We start from the raw sequence: 22,524 nt of genomic DNA, 5'->3' as shown, positions 1-22,524 counted from the left end.
AATCCAACAAAAAAAAATTCATATTGAATGTAGCCACTATTCTGTTATTTCTTTTCTGAATAATTTGCCAGATGTTGATGAATGTGAGGGAAGCCATCGTTGCCAACACGGCTGTCAGAATTTGAACGGCGGATATCGATGCAGTTGTCCACATGGTTACCTACAGCACTACCAATGGAATCAGTGTGTTGGCAAGTAACCTTTTTCTCCAAATTGTATCAAGAAAGCAAACATATTAAGTGATGGAATCCTTTTCACTATTGTGACAGTAATTTGTAATTATTTCAACTCAATTTTACGTTTTCCTCTTAGCACTCCAAACTATTGGTATATGTGGAGATTAACAGTTTTTGATAAAATATTAGACGGCCTCTTCCAAATTTGGAACACTATCACCTTAGCTGGTCCCATCCACAGATGGACCAAGAATAATTAAAATGTCTGCATATCAGGGAGGTACCATTTGATTTTTAAGCACTGTTAGTTCCAATATGACAGCTGATGAATTTACCCAGGTTTGTATTGCCCAGTTAATGCCCATAGGAGGAATATGGCACAGGCAGATTGTGATATCAGTCAACAACAAATCAGATTTGTCACCAGAACTGTGAAATACGATCTCAGCCCATTACTTTAATATGCTCCCTCATGCTTTGCAGCAAAATGTACAATATGCTCCCTCATGCTTATGCAACCAAAGGAAGTACCTCAACAAAACTCCACCTCCACTCCATAAATGCTATTTTAAAATGCATCAACTGCTTGTGTTAGAACACAGACATATTAATTGATTTGCCTGAAATTTACGTACCTCAGGTTCTGCTTAAAAGTCCATAGTCGTAGAGTGATATAGCGTGAAAACAGGCCCTTCGGCCCAACTTGCCCACACCGGCAACGTGTCCCAGCTACACTAGTCCTACCTGCCCACATTTGGCTCTTATCCCTCCAAACCTGTCCTATCCATGTACTTGTCTAACTGTTTCTTAAATGTTGGGATAGTCCCTGTCTCAACTACCTCCTTTAGCAGCTTGCTCCATACCCCCACCATCCTTTGTATGAAAAGGGTTCAACATTAGCACCAAACTCATCTCTGCTCCCTGATAATTCATACACATTTTCTGCCAGGCTTGGAGTATTTCATTGTGCATAATTACCCAGTTGAAGTCCTGATCTGAGTTCTCTTCAGCAGAATTTGTGCGTGAACCTCAGTCTCTGAAAGAGTGGCACCAGGACTACCCTGCTCATTATAAATTTGTCATTGGCAGGATGTGGATATCAGTGGCAATGCTGGTGTTTATTGTTCACCCCTAATTCCCCCTGAACTGGAGAGGCAGTTAAGAATCAACCGCATTGATGAGTCTGGCCCAGACTATGTAAGGATTGCAGATATTCTTACTGGAATATCTTTTGTCCTGTGCTGGCCCAGCTGATCAATTGAACGGTGCTCATCCCATCTGTTAGTTTATTCTAAATTATGTTTTCAGTTGATTGAAAGTAAAAGGGTGAAATAATAGTAAGGGACATATTTCCTAAACACCTGCCTTTTTTTCCTTCGGTGTTCCTTGAACTCCGATCATTTTAGGTTGTCTATCCCAATTACATTATATGGTTTATGTCAAATTATGTGTTGATAGTCCATTTTACATCAATAAATATGCTATTAAAATAGCCTGTTATTACCATTTGGGTTAAAATCAATTTAGATACAAGAGAAATATTGTTTTCAACTAAATCAAGGCTTCAATACATCAATCTATTGCATGTAGCATCCAATCTGTGCCTTATTTGAAGGTTTAGACAATGTTTTATCTGCAGTTTGTTTATTTAGTAAGCTTAAGACAGAACCAAAGACGTCTGCTTAAAATATTATAATGCATTAAAAAAGTCGGTCACACAATTGGCAGTGCTCAGGGTCCATGGTAATTCTGTGCTTAAACAATGGCATTTTCAAAGAAGTATTTTCTTACATAACATTGCATTGTTTTAAGATTGCTTAAAATTATCTTTAAATTTATTTTCCCAAAAGATGAAAAAAAATGCAGTACAATACTGTTGAAAATAGATTTCCTTGTCTTTAAGTGCCTGATGGGAAATTCCACCCTGATTTTCTGTTGAGATTTTTATCAGCACAAGAAACATTTTTCCTTCATAAAAGCACCATAAATGGTACCAGTAATAGTGCAAACCCAATTTTAATCTCCAATATAATTTTGAACCTCACTAGTCTAAAAAAACAGTTCCTGTTTATCAAAGAGTGACCAGCTTTTATTAATCGTGTTCCCGTGAAACCATGCTGTTTTAAAAGCCAGCATTTAATCTGTACCATTTGCCATACTGCTCCACAATATTCAGCAACCTTACTGCATATTCTACCGTTAAAATCTGTGGCTTCCTAAAAATAGTTTCATACACAACACTGTACTGTTTTGTTTGTAAACATCATGTCCATGGTCTTCCACACGTTGTTTCTTAGCTTCGGGATTATTCTGATTTTAGCCACGTTTTATAGATTATTGCTCATTGCAGAATTAAGGTTATCCAAGCTCCATGCATAAGTAGAGAACATTTCTTTTTTTTTCCATCAGCCAGAGGAGCAAACAGATTGGGCAGAGGGATTTACTATCAATGCAAGCTTCCAAATGTTGCAAACATTCATAAATTGCACTCATATTGAGTTAGTCCTTACCAAATGCTCCATTTGCACCGAGGACATGTCTCTTGTGAGCTGTGTTTTCTACCAACTTTAGATGGTCTCTCTTGGACTCAGGGGGCACACTCCATTCTTGAAGCAACAGCACTCTCTTGGAATGGGATGGTGCTAGTTTTGTGCCTATGTCCCGATAGGAGCTGCCTCCCACACCTGTAGCTGCAAGGTTAAGTGCTGGTATATGGGAAATCTTACAATACAGTAAAACTCCAAAACTGACATGGTACACATCCCACTGGGAAACCTGATAAATCCTTTGGAGAATCTTCATGGACAACTTAAAATAGCAATAGTGTGCTCATAAATGGGAGAGGGGGATTCTAGCCAACATTCTCTTCAAAAATAGACACAATATATATAAATATTATCAACTGATCAATTTAATCAATAGCAACTCACATTGGTAGGTATTGATTAGCCCTTCACAGAAAACTATTTTGCTCTCATCTTCTGGATATAGACCAACTCTGTGGCTGTTCAAGAAGGAACTGCATATGCTGGAGAATCGAAGGTAGACAAAATTGCTGGAGAAACTCAGCAGGGTGCGGCAGCATCTAAGGAGCGAAGGAAATAGGCAATGTTTCGGGCTGAAACGTTGCCTATTTCCTTCGCTCCATAGATGCTGCTGCACCCGCTGAGTTTCTCCAGCAATTTTGTCTACCTTCCATCTCTGTGGCTGTATCTCTGTACTCTTAGTCCAGTACAATAAGCTGACAATGGAATTTATTTTTCTGGAAAGTTTTACCTTGTGACTTTCGACGGGTAAAAGATTACATAGGGATCCCATCTCCCTGTCCTGATTATAAATGCTAGCTGAATAAATAATACAGCGCATTCAGAAAGTATTCAGACCCCTTCACTTTTTCCACATTTTGTTACGTTACAGCCTTAAGGGCCTGTCCCACTTAGGCGATTTTTTCAGCGACTGCCAGTGACTGGACCACCTTTACATCAATGTCTACGATAACCTACCACCTAATCGACAAGCTACAGCAAGCTACCAACAACCGGCGACCCATTAGGACATCCACCTATGACAACCTACGATCACACAGGCGACAATCAAAGTCAACCTAGGTTCACCCGCAACAAGCTACGACCCTGTCAGCAACAATTTAGTCGCCGGTACCTGTCGCCGATTGATGTAGGTAATCGTCGAAGGAATTCACCGAAGTCATCACCCGGCGACAACCTATGTCACCTGGCGAGAACCTGCATCATCCTGGCGACAACCTACGACAGGAGAAGACAAGCTACGTCAAGCCGAACAATCACCGAAAGGTTTTGAACATTTCAAAATCCAGCGGCAACAAGAAAAAAGTTGCGTGTCTTTGGGAGACTTGACGAGACAACTCGCGACCATGCAGGCGTCATCCCGCGACCATGTGGCGACAGCCTAGTCGCCTGTAGTCGCCAAAAAAATCGCCTAAATGGGACAGGCCCTTTAATTTAAAATGGGTTAAATTCTTTTTTTTATCATCAATCGACATACAATACCCCATAATGAAGAAGTGAAAACAGGTGTTTAGAAATTTTTACAAAGTAATTAAAAATAAAAAACTGAAATATCACATTTTTACGTAAGTATTCAGACTCTTTGCAATGACACTCAAAATTGAGCTTAGGTTCATCCTGTTCCATTGATTATCCTTGAGATGTTTCTACAACTTGATTGGAATTCACCAGTGGTAAATTAAATTGATTGGACATGATTTAGAAAGGCACACACCTGTCTATATAAGGTCCCACAGTTGAAAGTGCATGTCAGAGCAAAAACCAAGCCATGAAGACGAAGGAATTGCCATAGACCTCTAAAACAGGATTGTGTCGAGACAAAGATCTGGGGAAGGGTATAAAACAATTTCTGCAGCATTGCAGGTCCCGAAGAGCACAGTGGCCTCCGTCATACTTAAATGGAAGAACTTTGGAACCACCAGGACTCGTCATAGAGCTGGCCGCCCGGCCAAACTGAGCAATCGGGAGAAGAGCCTTGGTCAGGGAGATGACCATGAACCTGATGGTTACTCTGATTTCAGAGTTTCTCTGTGGAGATGGGAGAACCTTCCAGAAGGACAACTATATCTGCAGCATTCCACCAATCAGGCTTTTATGGTAGAGTGGCCAGTTCTCAGAAAAAGGCACATGCAGCCTGCTTGGAGTTTGCCAAAAGGCACCTAGAGGACTCTCAGACCACGAGAAACAAGATTCACTGGTCTGATGAAACCAAGATTGAACTCTTTGGCCTAAATGCCAAGCGTCATGTCTGGAGGAAACCAGGCACTGCTTATCACCTGGCCAATACCATACCTATGGTGAAGAATGGTGGTGGCAGCATCATGCTGTGTGGATGTTTTTCAGCGGCGGAACTGGGAGACTAGTCAGGATCGAGGTAAAGATGAATGGAGCAAAGTACAGAGAGATCCTTGATGAAAACCCGCTCCAGAGCATTCTGGGGCATAGGTTCACCTTCCAACAGGACAACGACCCTACACAAAGAGCCGCAGGAGTGGCTTCGTGACAACTCTGTGAATGTCCTTGAGTGGCCCAGGCAGAGCCCGGACCTGAACCCGATCAAACTTCTCTGGAGGGACCTGAAAATAGTTGGGCATCGACGCTCCCCACCCAACCTGACAGAGCTTGAGAGGATCTGCAGGGAAGTATGGGAGAAATAACCCCAATACAGGTGTGTCAAGCTTGTACCGTCATACCCAAGAAGACTTGAGGCTGTAATCGCTGCCAAAGGTGCCTCAACAAAGTAACGAGTAATGGGTTTGAATACTTATGTAAATGTGATATTTCAGTTATTTATTTTTAATTACTTTGCAAAAATTTCTAAACACTTATTTTCGCTTCTTCATTCTGGGGTATTGTGTGTAGATTGATGATGAAAAAAATAATTGAATCAATTTTCGAATAAGGCTGTAACGTAACAAAATGTGGAAATAGTGAAGAAGTCTGAATACTTTCTGAATGTACTGTATATTTTTTTACGAATGGCTAGACCTGCAATCATATTGATCTGTGGTCTCCAATGACAGCCTAACGTTAACCAGAACCTGCCCCTTTCTTGGTGAGAGAAGAATCTAAATAATTCATTCTGAACCACAGCCCCACAAAAGTAGAAATGACCGAGCCAAGATTTTATTTGCCAAGAGCTGAATAAATTTTATCTTTTTTAACTTGGAAAACTAGGAATGTATTACGAGGTTAAATTATCCAACACAATTAAAGATTGGCAACAAAAAATCTTCAAAACCATTTAAAGATGTACCTATTCTATTCTCAACCTGTCTTTTCATGTTCTGTGTGTATGATCTTATTTATAACTATTTAATTCAAATTGTACTCAGAATATTTAAGCAAGACTAGACTAGGTGCGGACCCATTGGGCCCAGACCCCAAGGCAATATTCCACCACTGACCCATAGCCCACAACTGCGCAGGTGCGGCTGAGGGGTTCCCGTTGTGATGCCAGAGATCCCCGTTGTGACGCGAGTCACGGCAACCCTCCCCCAAATGCGCCTCGCCGTCCCTTTTCCTACCCCTATCCTCCATTCCCCCTTATCCGACAGCACACCCTCCCCCTCCTCTGCACCCTCCCTCTTCTTTCCCCTCTCCTCCTCCCCTCCCCATTCCCTCACCTCCCCATTCCATCACCTCTCCCTCCCTTTCCTTTCCCATAACCTCAGTCACTCCCTCCCTATGCCCCTCCTCTACCTCTATCTCCCTGGTCCCCACTCCCAACCTCCCCCTTCTCTTCCTTTATCTCCTCCCCCACTCCATCCGCACATCCCACACTTTCCCCTCCCTACCCCCCTCCTCTCTCTATCCCCCTGCTATCCCATTCCTCACTTCCCCCCTATGCCGCACCTCACACAATGAAAATCGCGATTAAAAATAAAAAGATACCTCCCCCTATCTCACCCCCCCCCCACCACAATGAAAATTGCTACGTTTTTTTTAATGAAATCCTCAATGAAAATCACAGTTTTTTCTTTAAAATAACCTGAACATAATGTTAGCTGTGAATTAAAACGGAAGAATTTGTTAGAACTGAGTTTTTTTGGTAATCATAATTTTCTTAATGTAAACGAGATTCGGGATCACATTGTGATGTCATTGTGGCGTTGAACGTGGCTGACGGGCATGGCAAGTGGAAAAGTGGTTTAAAACGTGATTTTTATAAAGTTTAAAATGTCAATAACTTGTAAATTGGTCCATCAATCTGAACAAAACTTGTTTGATTTACATCACAGGTCAATGGTGAGTAAGGTGGAACAAATATTCGGGGCCTTGATGGAGCATACTGTACAGGTCGCGCCTGCCAGTTACTCCGAGCCTGGTGCAACAGGCTGCTCCTTCGGAGCCTTGGTGGAGCTTACTGTACATGTCGCGCCTGCCAGTTACTCCAAGCCTGGTTCGACAGACTGCTCCTTCGGGGCCTTGGCTGAGCTTGCTATACAGGTCGTGCCTGACAGTTTACTTAGAGGCCGGCCGCCTGCTCCCTTCCAGAGCCTCAACGGCAGTAGCTGTACAGCCTCTCCGAACCCGCTGAATCTATTTTCGGATCCAGCGGGGCCGTTCCTGAAAGAAAAACGTCTTATCTGCGGGAGCATTTCCGAATCCCGCGCCATGCGTGGACGTATTGACGCGCATGCGGGCTGGCGGGTTCTTCACGCAGTCTCTCACGAGACTTCGATATAAAATAGAGTGTCAGTTTTAGAAGTCTTACATCAGGCACATAAAAATGTGTCCTGCCCAGTGAAGTCGACTGAGTTGAAGTAAGGCCTTGATGCTGTAGATGGTGGTATTGATGCAGGCACTAATTTTTGTTTGTTTATCCTAATTTGGAGGATTTAGCAAAAATAGACAATGGACAAAGGTGCAGGAGTAGGCCATTCGAGCCAGCACCGCCATTCAATGTGATCATGGCTGATCATCCACAAAAATGGCATGTTTGATATATTTCTCGTACCTTGCGGTGCAAATTATAGATATTTCTGATCTTAGAAGAGTCACCCTTGCAGATTGAATGGAGTTGTTCTAAAAAGTAAGTTGCTTAATCTGTTTGGTTTCTCCATGTAGAGGAAACCACACCTTTGCTGCCTGGTAGACCATATATGTGTGCTGCTTTGAGGTCTTGTTCTTCAACTACCCCTTTCTGTCATTCAACCTGAAGCTGTGGTTGAATTTCAAATTTTAGGCAGCCATGACTTAGTTTTGTTGCTCATTCTTTGCACAGGTGTCTCTAACAGATAAGTCCAAGGCACCAAGACAGGAGACATGTTATGCTTTCTCCTGTGGCATCAAAACCTTTCCTGAATTGTTCCACAAAGCTCACAGAGCGATAAGCATAACTTAGGCATAGCTACAAATTTGATTTGGAGGAAATGAATAGTTAAAGAATAAGCCTCCTTCTTCATAGTTAATGCTTGACCTAAATATTTGTATAAGTCTCTCATCCAACATCTGTACTTTTTGGTTGTCATTGTTATACAGCACATATTGCTACCACATGCTTTTTAAATGCAATCCATAGTTCCCAGAAAAGGGGAAACTCGTCCTACAAGATGCACCCTATGACAGGTCATTGACATTCTAACCCATCACCCTATTGTTCTGATCACTCAGAAAACAGCTTGCAATACTCAGCACACCAGATCCCAGAATTTCTGGGTTTGAACTGCATGTGTCCCACCAGCAATTATGTGGACTTGGCTTTTGCCAGCAACTGTTGAGCAAGAACAGCTGGAGCAAGAGAGAAATAACTGATTGAATCATTTGAATAAGCATTCTAAATCCCCTATGCTACTGTGGTGCTCAATTTGCCTTCTCTCTGCATCACTCCATATTTGTACATCATGTTATGATAAACGTCAGAAAAATCAGGTGACTTCACATGTCCTGATGTTCTTGCGCAATTTTCCTATAAAAGGTAGCTGCAGCTAACCTCACACGTAGGGTGACTGAACCTTTGAGCCCAAAACACTCATTGGCATTGTGGCATCACGCCATGAGTAACAACAGTCAGGTCTGGCTGACTTATAGGAAATATAACAGGGTGGAAGAGATGGATAGTAAGATTATCTCGACAGAGCCAAAGCCACTGTCTTGTGATGGAACTTCCAAGTAATGTTGTAAGATAGACCACTGTATCTTCCCCTGGTATCATCTTAGTGGTTTGAACATTTAAAGGCACAAATAATGGCTAGTGTTGAGGGGTGAGTATAGGTGAGGTAAGACATGCATGCTTGCAGCACCTGCAGCATGTACTCAGTTAACGGTGTGAGTTGAACGGGAGATGTAATATGAAAAGTTAATTAAGGTAAGAGCTATTTAAAAAATCTCCAAAGCGCTGGTCACTGGTCAATCTCCTTGGCCGGGATCCGAGTCTCCGCTTTCCGTTTGGCGACATCTCCGACTCTGTGCCGGGCCGGGCCGCTTTCGAACCCTCCAAAACTTGTGTCCAGCTGGAGATCTACGCCGGCCATCCAGAACGTCCCTCATCTCCTGTAAAGATGCAATGGTGCAGGAAGGGGCGGACCGACCCGCGGAGTGAAGAGATTAATCCGCGCGGCGCTGACTGGCAAGATAAGAGAACGATCTGCGCACGCACGGTTTTTAAGATTTTGAAACCTCGCTAACTTTTACAATATGCCACCGATCGGAACAAAACTTGTTGCACACATAGCACAGGAGAACGGTGAGTGAGTTGGTGAAAAATCGTAGCGCTATCGCGTACCGTTTTTGCACAAATAGAAAAAACGCGCAAACTGGAAGAGCACAAGATCAGAGTTTTAGTTATGAATAGATAGATGTGAAGTTAGGTCTGAGTCTTAAATTATATAAATTGTTGGTGGGTGAGCTGATGGGAGAGATCGGAATACACGCATGTATTTCCTGATCTTGACCATGTGAGTGAGATCATTGAACTTTTTCCTGTATTGCATCCACATCCTTGAAATATGGTTTAATTGTTGAGTGCTGGTTTTTCTGACAGCGTGTTTAGCATTCTGCCAATCCTAATGCAAAACCCTTTGTTATCTTCACCTTTTCTTTTAAAACTTCTGGTGGTATGTCAGGGAATCCCATTAATGTCATAGCAATCCCAATAAACCTGCAGAATGACCTTCACCAATGGCTTCCGTTACAATGCACATTTGCTGTAAAAGCTGCTGTTAATCAACTGGCTTGAACTGGTTTTAGATACTCAAGTATTTAAACCCTTTGATACACTATGGAGTAGACATAAAAGTAGCACTAAATGATGGTGAAACCATTGACTTGCAGCACAAATTCTGCACTGGTTGAAAATGGTATTTGTTACCAATTGTCAATGCCCATATTCCACAGCTACTCAGCTTCCCAGGAAAGACACAAAATAATTTAACCTGAGAAAATACCTGCCTGCAGCATGCAAGTTCTGAGATATAGGTTATTGCAACAGGCAAATCAAAATAACGGATGGAAAAGGAAAGAGAAAATGGGAGAAAAATAATAATTTGATGAATAAGGAGGCTAATTTAACTATAAATGGAGGGAGAGGACTTGAACATGTTCAAAGTTTCCAAACTAAATCCTCAATTGCTAGTCAATAAATATAAGTCAGTGTATTTATTGTGCTTTATATTTTCCCTTGAACTGCCTTCGTGCAGACCACTGCCAAATACTTGTGGCATTGTCATATTCTAAAGTGTAGAAGGATAGGTATTGTCAGTCTTCACAGGGACAAAAGCACATATAGTAGTGAGAAAGAGCCTTTGTAAAGTACACTGACTTAATAGTGTAGGTTGGTTTCAGTGCATCTTTGTTAAAGGCTTTAGCAGCTTTCACATTTGTTGTTTCAGAAATATAACCTACTTCATTGGTTGTTGTAAAGTTACTGTGCAAGAAGAAAAGCAGACACTTGGCACCTACTTTTGAAAAACATTTTCAAAATATTATTGCATCTATTGAATTTTAAAACTTTATTTAATGTCACACCAGTTAACTGTCATTGAAGAACTTCTACCTGGCTATTTTTTAACTGATTAAATAAATGTATTTGATTCCAAAAGCCATGGAAAATTCTGTCAGTGCAACATCACATCTATTCTAGAACATATAATATTTAGAAGTTTAGAATTTGTCTTCATTACTCTTTGATCTATTAGCCTGATTCTCCACAATTTAGCAAATACCATAGACTTTTACACAATCTATATTGTGAATTTGAAATGCAAACAATATAAATCTGAATCCACTTAATCTGACAGAAACATACCATCAATCAACAATAATGCATTCAGAGTTGCAACAAGATGCCAATAAAGGAGACATTTGATAGGTGTTATTTAGTAAAACGGCTTATTGGAAGGGTGATTTACATCTTCTGAATGAGGTAGAATTCAGCATTAAATGCTGATCTCCTTTTCCTTTTAGTATTACTGTGGAGTGTGGGAGGAAAAAGTGCAATGTAATGGCACATCTCCATGAAGAAAACTTTGACTCACCAACTCGTAACAGCTTGGTGAATCCATTGGTATTGAATGTCGACATTTGCTCTAAAGCATAAAACAAGCTGGTATTAGAAACCGCAGAACTCAAAATCATTAAAACTCACTCTTTATATTGTTTAGTTAAATGTTTCATGATTTTAATTTGTCCAACAGATGAAAATGAATGCACAAATTCTCAGGTTTGTGGAGGAGCTTCATGCCATAATACTTTGGGAAGTTTCAAGTGCCTTTGTCCATCAGGATTCTCCTTTGAGCAGATGTCTGGGTCTTGTCATGACGTAAACGAGTGTTCGTCTTCCAAAAATCCATGCAACTATGGCTGCTCAAACACTGATGGCGGTTACTCATGTGGCTGCCCACCCGGATATTATAGAGTTGGCCAAGGGTAAGAACCAGTTAGAATAATAAAATTAGTTACAAGTTTAATAAGCAAATAATTCTTTGACTGGCTTCACATGATTTGCAAGTCTTGCAAAATACAAGTCTAACCCAATGGTTCATAAACTATGGGTCATGAACCAAAGTAGGCTACAAAGATCTTTCTGCTGTGTCATGAATTTAGAGCCTTTTGCAACAATTGGCCACCATCATGTGTCGAGAAGGATTCTATCTGTATCTACTTACTATGTTCGCTGCTTACAGCACACCCGAGGGCCATGGCCTACAAAAGCTAAGCACCATTGCACAGGCAAAAAGAGATCGTCAGAGGTTTTTCTGCGGGATAGCTTGGTGAACTCTACCCTAAGCAACACACAAGGCATTGGGGGTTCAGTATTGATGTGGATAGAGAACTGGCTGGCAAACAGGAAGCAAAGAGTAGGAGTAAACGGGTCCTTTTCACAATGGCAGGCAGTGACTAGTGGGGTACCCCAAGGCTCAGTACTGGGACCCCAGCTATTTACAATATATATTAATGATCTGGATGAGGGAATTGAAGGCAATATCTCCAAGTTTGCGGATGACACTAAGCTGGGGGGCAGTGTTAGCTGTGAGGAGGATGCTAGGAGTCTGCAGGGTGACTTGGATAGGCTGGGTGAGTGGGCAAATGTTTGGCAGATGCAGTATAATGTGGATAAATGTGAGGTTATCCATTTTGGTGGCAAAAATAGGAAAGCAGACTATTATCTAAATGGTGGCCGATTGGGAAAGGGGGAGATGCAGCGAGACCTGGGTGTCATGGTACACCAGTCATTGAAGGTAGGCATGCAGGTGCAGCAGGCAGTAAAGAAAGCGAATGGTATGTTAGCTTTCATTGCAAAAGGATTTGAGTATAGGAGCAGAGAGGTTCTACTGCAGTTGTACAGGGTCTTGGTGAGACCACACCTGGAGTATTGCGTACAGTTTTGGACTCCAAATCTGAGGAAGGACATTATTGCCATAGAGGGAGTGCAGAGACGGTTCACCAGACTGATTCCTGGGATGTCAGGACTGTCTTATGAAGAAAGACTGGATAGACTTGGTTTATACTCTCTAGAATTTAGAAGATTGAGAGGGGATCTTATAGAAACTTACAAAATTCTTAAGGGGTTGGACAGGCTAGATGCAGGAAGATTGTTCCCGATGTTAGGGAAGTCCAGGACAAGGGGTCACAGCTTAAGGATAAAGGGGAAATCCTTTAAAACCGAGATGAGAAGAACTTTTTTCACGCAGAGAGTGGTGAATCTCTGGAACTCTCTGCCACAGCGGGTAGTTGAGGCCAGTTCATTGGCTATATTTAAGAGGGAGTTAGATGTGGCCCTTGTGGCTAAGGGGATCAGGGGGTATGGAGAGAAGGCAGGTACGGGATACTGAGTTGGATGATCAGCCATGATCATATTGAATGGCGGTGCAGGCTCGAAGGGCCGAATGGCCTACTCCTGCACCTAATTTCTATGTTTCTATGTTTCTACCTCAGCTGGCGTAGCTATCACCAAAGATCTTACAGCTCTGCCCTAAGATCTTTGGCTAGCACCATACCAGGAAAGAATGAGCAATCAAATCTGCAAGGGAAAGGAAAAGAGGAGATAGTGAGATATCAAGTGGGTAGGCAAGGGGCAGAAGGAAAGCAGGAAGGAGATTGGATAGGGGAGGCTGAGAGCAATTGGCTTAAGGAAAGGGAGAGCTAACATAGAAAATAGGTGCAGGAGTTGGCCATTCGGCCCTTCGAGGGCCATTCAATATGATCGTGGCTGATCATCCAACTCAGTATCCTGTACCTGCCTTCTCTCCACATCCCCTGATCCCTCTAACCACAAGAGCCACATCTAACTCCCTCTTAAATATAGCCAATGAACTGGCCTCAACTACTTTCTGTGGCAGAGAATTCCACAGATTCACCACTCTCTGTGTGAAATTTTTCTTTCTCATCTCGGTCCTAAAAGACTTCCCCCTTATCCTTAAGCTGTGATCCCTTGTCCTGGACTTCCCCAACATTGGGAACAATCTTCTTGCATCTAGCCTGTTCAACCCCTTAAGAATTTTGTAAGTTTAAGTCTAAAAATAAGGGCAAGAGCATGCTTGTGTGCCATCTGTATGCAAGTGGTCAAAGTGCATCTGCATGGAGAAACATGTACATATTTACCGCCACCCTGATACCATCGATTACCTTATAGAATTTTATTGATTTTAACGTTTGTTTTATTTCAAGTTTCCATAGTCCAACATTTCCCAATCCTCTTCCCAAGGACATGCAATATTTGGTTCTTATGAATACAATGTTCTCACATACAAAATTGAATTGTAAATGCGACTAACATCAGTGGTTAAATCCAGAAATATGTGAAATGTCAAAACAATGTGTAAAATTAATGGTAAATCGAATTAACACTAATTAAATAATTAAAACTCCGAAAGACAACTGGTGAACATTGTAAATTATCGGGAACAGGTTGAGAAATCATCCGTCAAATTTAGAAAATGCACTAGATAACTGTTTTTTAGGTCCTAACATCAAAAAGTTTAGGAACCCAATGCTGCAAATAATTGCAAATTATGCTATTATTTTACAGATGATTACTCAGCAATTAGTTGTAAATTTATAACGTAAAATTAGTGCTTGCCATTTGGAAGCAAATTCTTGATGTGCTTTCCTCTTTTACAAAGAAGATATGCATACATTTGGAAAATGTGAGGTTCTATATCCATAATTGCAGTTTTTATGTGATATATTTTCATCTTCACATTTAAACTGGGAAAATAAGTAAGCTCCCCTCTGGCAAAACAGCTTGATCTTCAATTTATTGATTTCAATAAAAATTAAAATGGGATAGACTGCATGGCAGGCAGCCCAAATTCATGTTGGATTGCTACCCAGGTTGAAAGACAAGAATCCAACTCACGCTTTTTAATTTTTGCAGTAGACTCTGAACTCATATTTTAACATTCTTTACACTAGGCACTGTGTTTCGGGAGTAGGATTCGGCAGAGGTCATATGCTCCCAATAGGAGGTGACACAGAAGACAATAGTCTATCACCTGAGGTGTGTTATGAATGCAAAATTAATGGCTACCCGAAAGGAAGACATCGAAGAGCAACAAACGAAAAAGGAACCATGACTTCAAATGATGCAGAGGTAATAGAGAGCTGTTTTTATCTGTACACAGAAAGAAAGGACAAAGGGACACTGAATGATTCATTCAATGGTTAAGGAAAATTAATAGTTGTTATATAAATGGGCATTGAAAAAAAAAACTGAAGTGAGAACTTTGAATGCAGAAAATGCCTCATTAATGAAACCTGTCCCATTTAGACAGATATAGGCTGACACAAGCAGTCCATGTTTTTCCAAGGGAACATATGTCTTGTCTTGCTGAATCTTCAATAACTTCTCTCTCATTGATACAATTACCAGCCTGTTGTTCTAGACTTATCCCAAAGCAAGGGGACCATATTTGTTATCCTCCAGTCTTCTGGAACATCACCCGAGGCTAATGAAGAGGCAAAAATCTTCATGAGAACTACCCAATCTCCCTTGCTTTCCTTAGCAACCTTGTCAGGGTCTGTGATATATCTAGCCTAAAGGGTCTGTCCAACCAGCATGCAATTGCATGCGTCTAGCGCGACCAAACGTGGTCGCTTGAGGCGTACGGCCTCACGGGACCGGTCCCACTTCCAAGCGAGGAGGCGTATGGAGTTGTGCGGGGCTGGTCCCGACATCGCGCGGGGCTCCTAAAATCCCGCACTGTCCGAAATCTTTGCGCGCCTACGGCCTGTCGGGCGTACGCAGCGTCTTGATGGGGTACACCTAGCGTGTGGCATTGCGCAATGACGTCACCGTGCGACGTCCAAATTCAGTCGGCCCGCCTCCTGCCCAGCTGATTGGTGAGTATGATTTCGGGACCAGCCCCGCACAACTCCATATGCCTCCGCGGTTCGAATTGGGACCAGCCCCGCGAGGCCGTACACCTCAAGCGACCACGTTTGGTCGTGCTAGACGCATGCAATCGCATGCTGGTGGGACAGGCCCTTAATGTACTCCTGTATTTCTTGCACTTCCTTGTTCCTGATACAGACATCTAGAATATCAGCATACCCCAATCTTAACTCTCCAGTTTCCACTAAAAGAATGGTAAAATAGTAACTATTGTTTAAACTAAGTTAAAAAACATTTTTACTTTCATTTATATTTATGACTTTTCAGGGTATTTTTGACTTTTTTTGGCTAGGCTGCCTGATAACTATCAATACTACTACACAAGTAAAATTCATGGTAGTGGAATAAAATAACATGTTTGCACCACCTGATCAGACTTTTGGCATTATATCACTGAGCAGCCTTCTCAGGCATCTGAGGGAGCTGGAAGTAGGAGTGTGTTGCCTGCACAAAGCGGTACAATAAGCATTAGAAAAGAAAATGGAGATCAATTAAGATATACAGTAACTTTGTCATACATTTGCAGGATATTTAGATTATCAAGTTAATTATTTCAGTTTTTTATTATATGTAATACATTTATAAATTATTTTTCATATTTAATGGAAGTAATTCCTTGTCAGATTTATAGATTAATTTTCCTTTCCATTGTCTACTGAAAAGTGCACTTCAAGGGAGCTCTCTACTCTACGCAGACTAATTCTACTCTCAGCGCAGGGACCAAAATGCCACAAATAAAACGCCAATAAGGAGGCATCGTTTGTTTTCAGACCACAATTCAACACAAAAATCAGATGTTCCAATTATATTTGCAAATTTTATTCACACAGGTTAAAATATCAAAATGATAAAGTGCACAATTTTTGAATGGGATGGGCAACACACCGAAATCTCAATCCAATTATTTATTGTAATTGAAATTATAGTAAATTAGGCATCTCCCGTTGGTAGTTTGTGGTCCCCCGCACATTTTCTTTCCCCTCAGAATCAATAATTTACACTAGGTCCATGAGGAAACTTTTCTGTGACCTCTCTCTTCCTCATGACATTAACTAAAATTCAATGTGTTGTGAGTTTTTTTGTTCATTTGCTTACAGGAGGTGGGCATCACTGGCAAGGCTGCATTTATCGTGCACCTCTAACTGCCGCTAAGCATAGATGTTTATCAGTCTGGAATTATATGTAGGCCACTGGGCAAGAAAAACAGATTTCCTTCTCTCAACAGAAAATCCTATCTCAAGATCGATTTTCATAACAATTTTTTCATAGTTACTATTAATGATTACGAGTAATTTAGTTCCCGATTTATTCGACTTCTCCAACAATGGGTTCCCCAGTCTCCATTTGGAGGGTTCAGACCTATGAGTTGTATGACAACAAACCATTGCAGAAGTTAGAAATCTGAAATAAAAACAGAAATATTTATCGGATCTTTTATTTCTAATCATGTCCTGTATCTCACAGTTTCAGAATTATTTTTTTTTCTCTCTACTTTGCCATCTGTTTACATTTCCTCCACACAGATTTGCTTCTATTAACAAGCCTTGGCCATTCTCTGTCAGCTGGTATTGGTTTATGTCATCCATTTGTTGGTCTTCATCTATTCACAGACTTTCTCTGTTCATTACCCCTCCTCCCCCTTCCTACAACTCAAAGCATGCGTGTTTTATGACTTTTCCTTGTTCTGATAAAATGACCATCATCATGAATCAATAAAGTGTTTCCCTCTTCATGGAGATATGCTATATATTTCCATTTTTGTAAACGTTTTCCATGTTTATTCCACACTGTAAGTAGGAAGGAAGTGTTGAAGTAGTGTGCAGTTGGTTCATTTGATGCTTTACTCAACCACATTTATTTCTCAACTCTTTTGTTTTCAGGAGAAAAATGAAGCCACTTTGCCAATGAGCTTTGCAAGTTTGAGCACAGAAAATCAGCTTATCTTCAATTTAAATATTTCTGATCTCAGCAGTAAAGACCACATCCTACAGTTTATCCCAGCAATTTCTACGTTGACAAATCATGTACGTTACTTGATTGACATTGGTAATGAGAAAGGTTTCTTCAAAATTAATCAAAAAGATGGTACAAGTTATCTGCATTTGACCAAGAAGAAGCCAGAATCAGGAGTATACTCATTAGAAATAAGCAGTATTCCCCTTTTTAAAAAGAAGGAACTTGATCGTCTTGAAGACAAGTATGATAAAGACTACCTCACTGGTGAGCTTGGTGAAATTCTCCAAATGAAAATTCAGATTGTGCTTCATTAATACACAACAGAAGGTCAAACTGCTTCAGCCAAAAGATGGATCATTTTATTGCCAAACAGATTCGACATATCATGGATACAATCTCTTATTAACTGTAACATGTCTGAGCACTGCTTACTTCTAATGTTAGAAAAGTAAAGTCGTGGATACATACCATAGCTCTAAACCACTTACTCGAGCTTTGTATAAATGCTGCACTGCTATTTCAATATGACTAGCTTCATACGTTGTATAATGATATGTTGAATCTTTTAAAAAAAAAAAAATCACACACACACTTGGACCATTCAATCCACTTGTTGGACCACTGATGCTGAGAATTTACAATTTCTTTTAAGCAGAGCCGTAACATTACTCTGCAGTAAAGAACACGTCATATTTTTGATCTTTTAAATTTACTTTTCAATTTACATTACACTAGATCAAACATTTATATATGTACCTGGTGCTAGTAACATGTCAACCTAGATTGTGACTGCACTGTAATATTTTACAAACTTGGTAGCCAAAAATGCAATTATTCAGTCTTAAGTATTACCAGATTTTTTTCCATTACGTTACAAAGAACCAAAGTTAGTTCAGTAGCTTATCTCAGTTATGCATTTTTCACTCATGTAAATTAAGTGTGTGTATACTGCAGCCATGCTACTTTTTTATCATGGAAACTTTTGTATACCAGAATTCTCATTTTGTGTGTGTACGTGTGTCTGTTTGTCTATGTCTGTGTGTGTGTGTGTGTGTGTTTTCATTCCAACCCTGAGTTGAGGGTGTTGTAATGGTGCTTTAAGAACAACTACTTTTGAAAATTAGATGCAATATCCCTCTGTGAGTAATAAAATGCACATTGAGGACTTAATGAACAAGAACTAATCAGGTCGTAGGATTAATAGCACTCAAAAGCTAGACAATCAAACTGTCAAACACAGTCTCCTGTAAAATGACACGATAGTACCAGTATTTTTATGCAGTTCACCATCAGCAAGTGTTTAGATCTTCAATGTCAGTAATTCCACAATAAAACAGTATTTTCAGTTTTAATACCTCAGTGTTAACTGTGATGATTCATGTGGATCAGAACTAATTTTCCTGACTCCGCATGCCTCTTTTTGATATGCTTCTCAGTGATAGCCCATCTTACCAGTATCTTTGGGAATGTAATTCCTCCTTTGTGATTTTTCCAGCAGACAGGCCTTACATAAGTACAGATTTCTGAGCTGGAATAAAGATGGAGCAAGAAACATGTTCACAAGTTCAAAGAAATGCCTCACAATTTGCCATAGGAATATTTCTTTGCATTCTTTATTCATTTGTTTCTCAAAATCTGCAATGACGCATGACACACAGTACTGGAGTAACTCAGCTGGTCAGGTAGCATCTTTGGAGATGTTTTAGGTTGGGATCCCGAGTTACTTCAGCAATTGAGTCTTTTTTGTAAGCCAGCATCTGCAATTCCTTGTTTCTGCAATGAAATATGCTCAGTTTTCATTTCACAGTACAGTATACACAATATGTTGGACACCAAACACAACAAATCATAGTGGAATTTGTTTGCTATTTCTACCAAAATGGTGTTTTGAGATAATTAATACAATTTTACTGTAAAAATTGATTTGTTCAATATGTTGCTACCAAAAAACAATAATCAGAAGAAATCTTTCCCAACAGTATCTTTGACATTTTCATAGACTCAAATGGTGTAAATGAGACTTTAGTTTCTCCAGTTCATACGTCCTTTTTTACAGCCAGTGACCAGGCAACTGTGTCAACACTTGTCTATCCATACGGTAGCGTTCTGTGCAGATTAGGGACTGAGTCACATCTACATGTAATTTATTGACCACTAGGAATACACTTGGACAATAAATTATAGAATATATGTGTTTTCATAGTACCTAAATGCAGTACAATATTCAAAACTTACTTGCTGTAACATAATTATTTAAAGTTTCTTCCTTGAACAGGGACCTGACCAATTTCCCTCTACTAACACTCCTCAGCCTCGCGGAACTTGGCCTCACTCTCAGCAACTTTTCTTTTGACTCCTCTCACGTTCTACAGTTAAAGGTGTAGCATGGGCCCCAACTATGCCTGCCGTTTTGTCGGTTACGTCGAACCGTCCTTGTTCCAGTCGTACACTGGCCCTATCCCCCCCCCCAAACTCATTCTCTGCTATATCAAGGGCTACATCGGGGCTGCCTCCTGCACCCATGAAGAACTCATGGACTTCATTAACTTCACCACTAACCTCCACTCTCCCCTCAAATTCACCAGAACTATCTCTGACACCACTATCCTCTTTTTTGATCTCCCTGTCTCCATTATAGGGACAGGGACAGACTATCCTATCGACTGATAGTCTACTACAAACACCGACTAACTCCCATAATTATCTGGACTACACTTCCTCCCGCCCTGCCTCTTACAAAGATGCTTTCCCCTACTTTCAATTCCTCCATCTCTGTCACATCTGCTCCCAAGGTGAGACTTCTCATATGAGGGCATCCGAGAATAATTTTCTTTAATGAATGTGGTTTCTTCCTGGCGGTCATAGATAGATCCCTCACCCTCGTCTCTTCTGTGTCCCGGAGTTCTGCTCTCACTACCTCTCCCCCCAGATGCAACAAGGACAGAGTTTTATTGGTCCTCGCCTTTCACCACACCAATCTCGCATCCAACACATCCTCTGACATTTCCATCACCACTAACGTGATCCCACCACTAATCACCACTCCTTTCCACTTTCTGCTCCATCCACTGCTCGTTGGTTCACTCATCCCTTCGCATCCAAATCCCCACTACCGTGGAACTTTCCCCTGCAACTGCAGGAGATAGATTAATAGAGTGATACAGTGTGAAAACAGGCCCAACTTGCCCACACCGGCCAACATGTCCCAGCTCCACTAGTCTCACCTGCCTGCGTTTGGTCCATATCCCTCCAAACAGATGTAGCATCTGTCTTTATACCTTCTTCCTCACCTCCATCCATGGACCACGACAGTCCTTCCAGGTTAGACAGAGGTTCACGTGCATCTCCTCTAACCAATGTGGGCTCCTGTGCATCGCTGTGACCAAACGTAGACTCGGCGACTGTTTCTCTGAACACTTGTGCTCGGTCCACCAAGGCCTACTGGATCTCCAGTTTGCAAACCACTTTAAATCCTCTTCCCATTCCAATATTGACATTTCTGTCCTGGACCCCCTCCATTGCCAAGGTAAGGCCAAACGCAAACTGGATGAACAGCACTTCATATTCCACCTGGGTAGCTTACAACACTACAGTATGAACATTGAATTATGCAGGTAAACTACAAACACTTTCCTTCCTCCCTTCCCTCCACCAAAGACAGTTAACTAGCTTCACAGTATGCAACTATGAATCCCTCTTGGGATCATACCTATTTCTGTATCTAGCCTTTGTCCAACAATCTGCTTCTCTGGGAACCCCCTCGCCTGAGATCATCTGTGAATGACTGGCCATGATTTGTCTTGCCTTTTTCATTTCTAACTTTCTTTTCTCCAATCCCCCTACTACAATCCATCAGAAAAAGGGTCTCGAAACGTCACCTATCCATTTTCTCCAGTGATGCTGCCTTATCTGCTAAATTACTCCAGCATTTTGTGTCTATCATTATTATTTAAAATTTGATACGGTGTAATTATTCCCATAAACTTGATCAATGAAGAGCATCCTAAAGGAGGAGAGGGAGAGTGAGAGATGTAGAGATTAAGAAAAATGATATTGGAGGATTTGACCACCTACTTTGTTCATTGGTAAATTTACATGAATGTATACAGTTACTACAACTCCTTCGGTCTGCTTATGTTAGGTCTGTGTTAGCCGTAGCAGTCTTCTATTTAGTAATTTTCCAGATGATTTGCTGTTAATGGTATTATATTCCCTTTAAGTAAGAAAGCTGTGTTAAAATAACAAATGTCACATTCTATTTTAGAGAGCTTATTTTGAATTGAGAGGATAGAAAGCTACTGCATTTCTGGATTAATATTCGGGCACACACTTAGCAGTGCAATATTCAGATTTATCCAACAACAAACAGGTATTTATGTCTGGTATATTAATCTCAAATGGATATCTTAGTGGAAAGAATTACCTCCCTCATTGTTGCAATTTGTTGAGGGAACCAATAGCTTTAGGTATATGATTAAAAAAATAATGTAAATATGTACATAACCTCAAATTGCTTTACTGCCAATGAATTGGAAGTATAATCACTGATGATTCTGGTCTGAAGAAGGGTCTCAACGAAATGTCACCCATTCCTTTTCTCCAGAGATCCTGCCTGTCCCGCTGAGTTACTCCAGCATTTTGTGTCTATCACTGATGTAATGTAGGAAATAAAGCAGGCAATTTGTGCACAGCAAGCTTCCACATGTCACTATATGTTGTGGACTGGATAATATGCCTTAGTGATGGTTAATTGAAGAATGAACATTGGCCAGGGTACCAAGGCTAGTTTCCTTGCTTTTTAAAATGGGTTATTTTAATTCTACCTGAGAGAACACGGTTTTATGGCATGAGAAAAACAGCAATCTATTGCTGCAGCAATTCATCCAGTTCTGCACTGGAGTGTCTGTCTGCATTTTTGAGCTAAATCTGAAATGAAATTTGAATCCAGGAGCTCCTGACAGAGTTTCAAAAATGTTCCTAACGACACCAGGGTTGATAGGTTGACAAAAAT

General features: G+C 40.8%; 1 protein-coding gene across 1 annotated transcript in view; it reads left to right on the top strand.

Moving 5' to 3' along the window:
* Window positions 1-22,205, top strand: part of LOC129713552 (fibrillin-1-like) — a 312,091-nt gene extending 289,886 nt beyond the window's left edge. Inside the window, exons 62-65 of the mRNA XM_055662676.1 lie at window positions 72-191; window positions 11,359-11,590; window positions 14,579-14,756; window positions 17,438-22,205. Of these exons, the coding sequence (XP_055518651.1) occupies window positions 72-191; window positions 11,359-11,590; window positions 14,579-14,756; window positions 17,438-17,827 (920 nt within the window). The 3' untranslated portion in view covers window positions 17,828-22,205. The remainder of the gene's footprint in view (window positions 1-71; window positions 192-11,358; window positions 11,591-14,578; window positions 14,757-17,437) is intronic.
* The last annotated feature ends 319 nt before the right edge of the window (window positions 22,206-22,524 follow it).

Source organism: Leucoraja erinacea, chromosome 36 (assembly GCF_028641065.1).
Source record: "Leucoraja erinacea ecotype New England chromosome 36, Leri_hhj_1, whole genome shotgun sequence".
Lineage (NCBI taxonomy): Eukaryota > Metazoa > Chordata > Chondrichthyes > Rajiformes > Rajidae > Leucoraja > Leucoraja erinaceus.
Note: the sequence above shows the minus strand (reverse complement) of the source record. Positions and strands in the feature narration are given on the sequence as shown.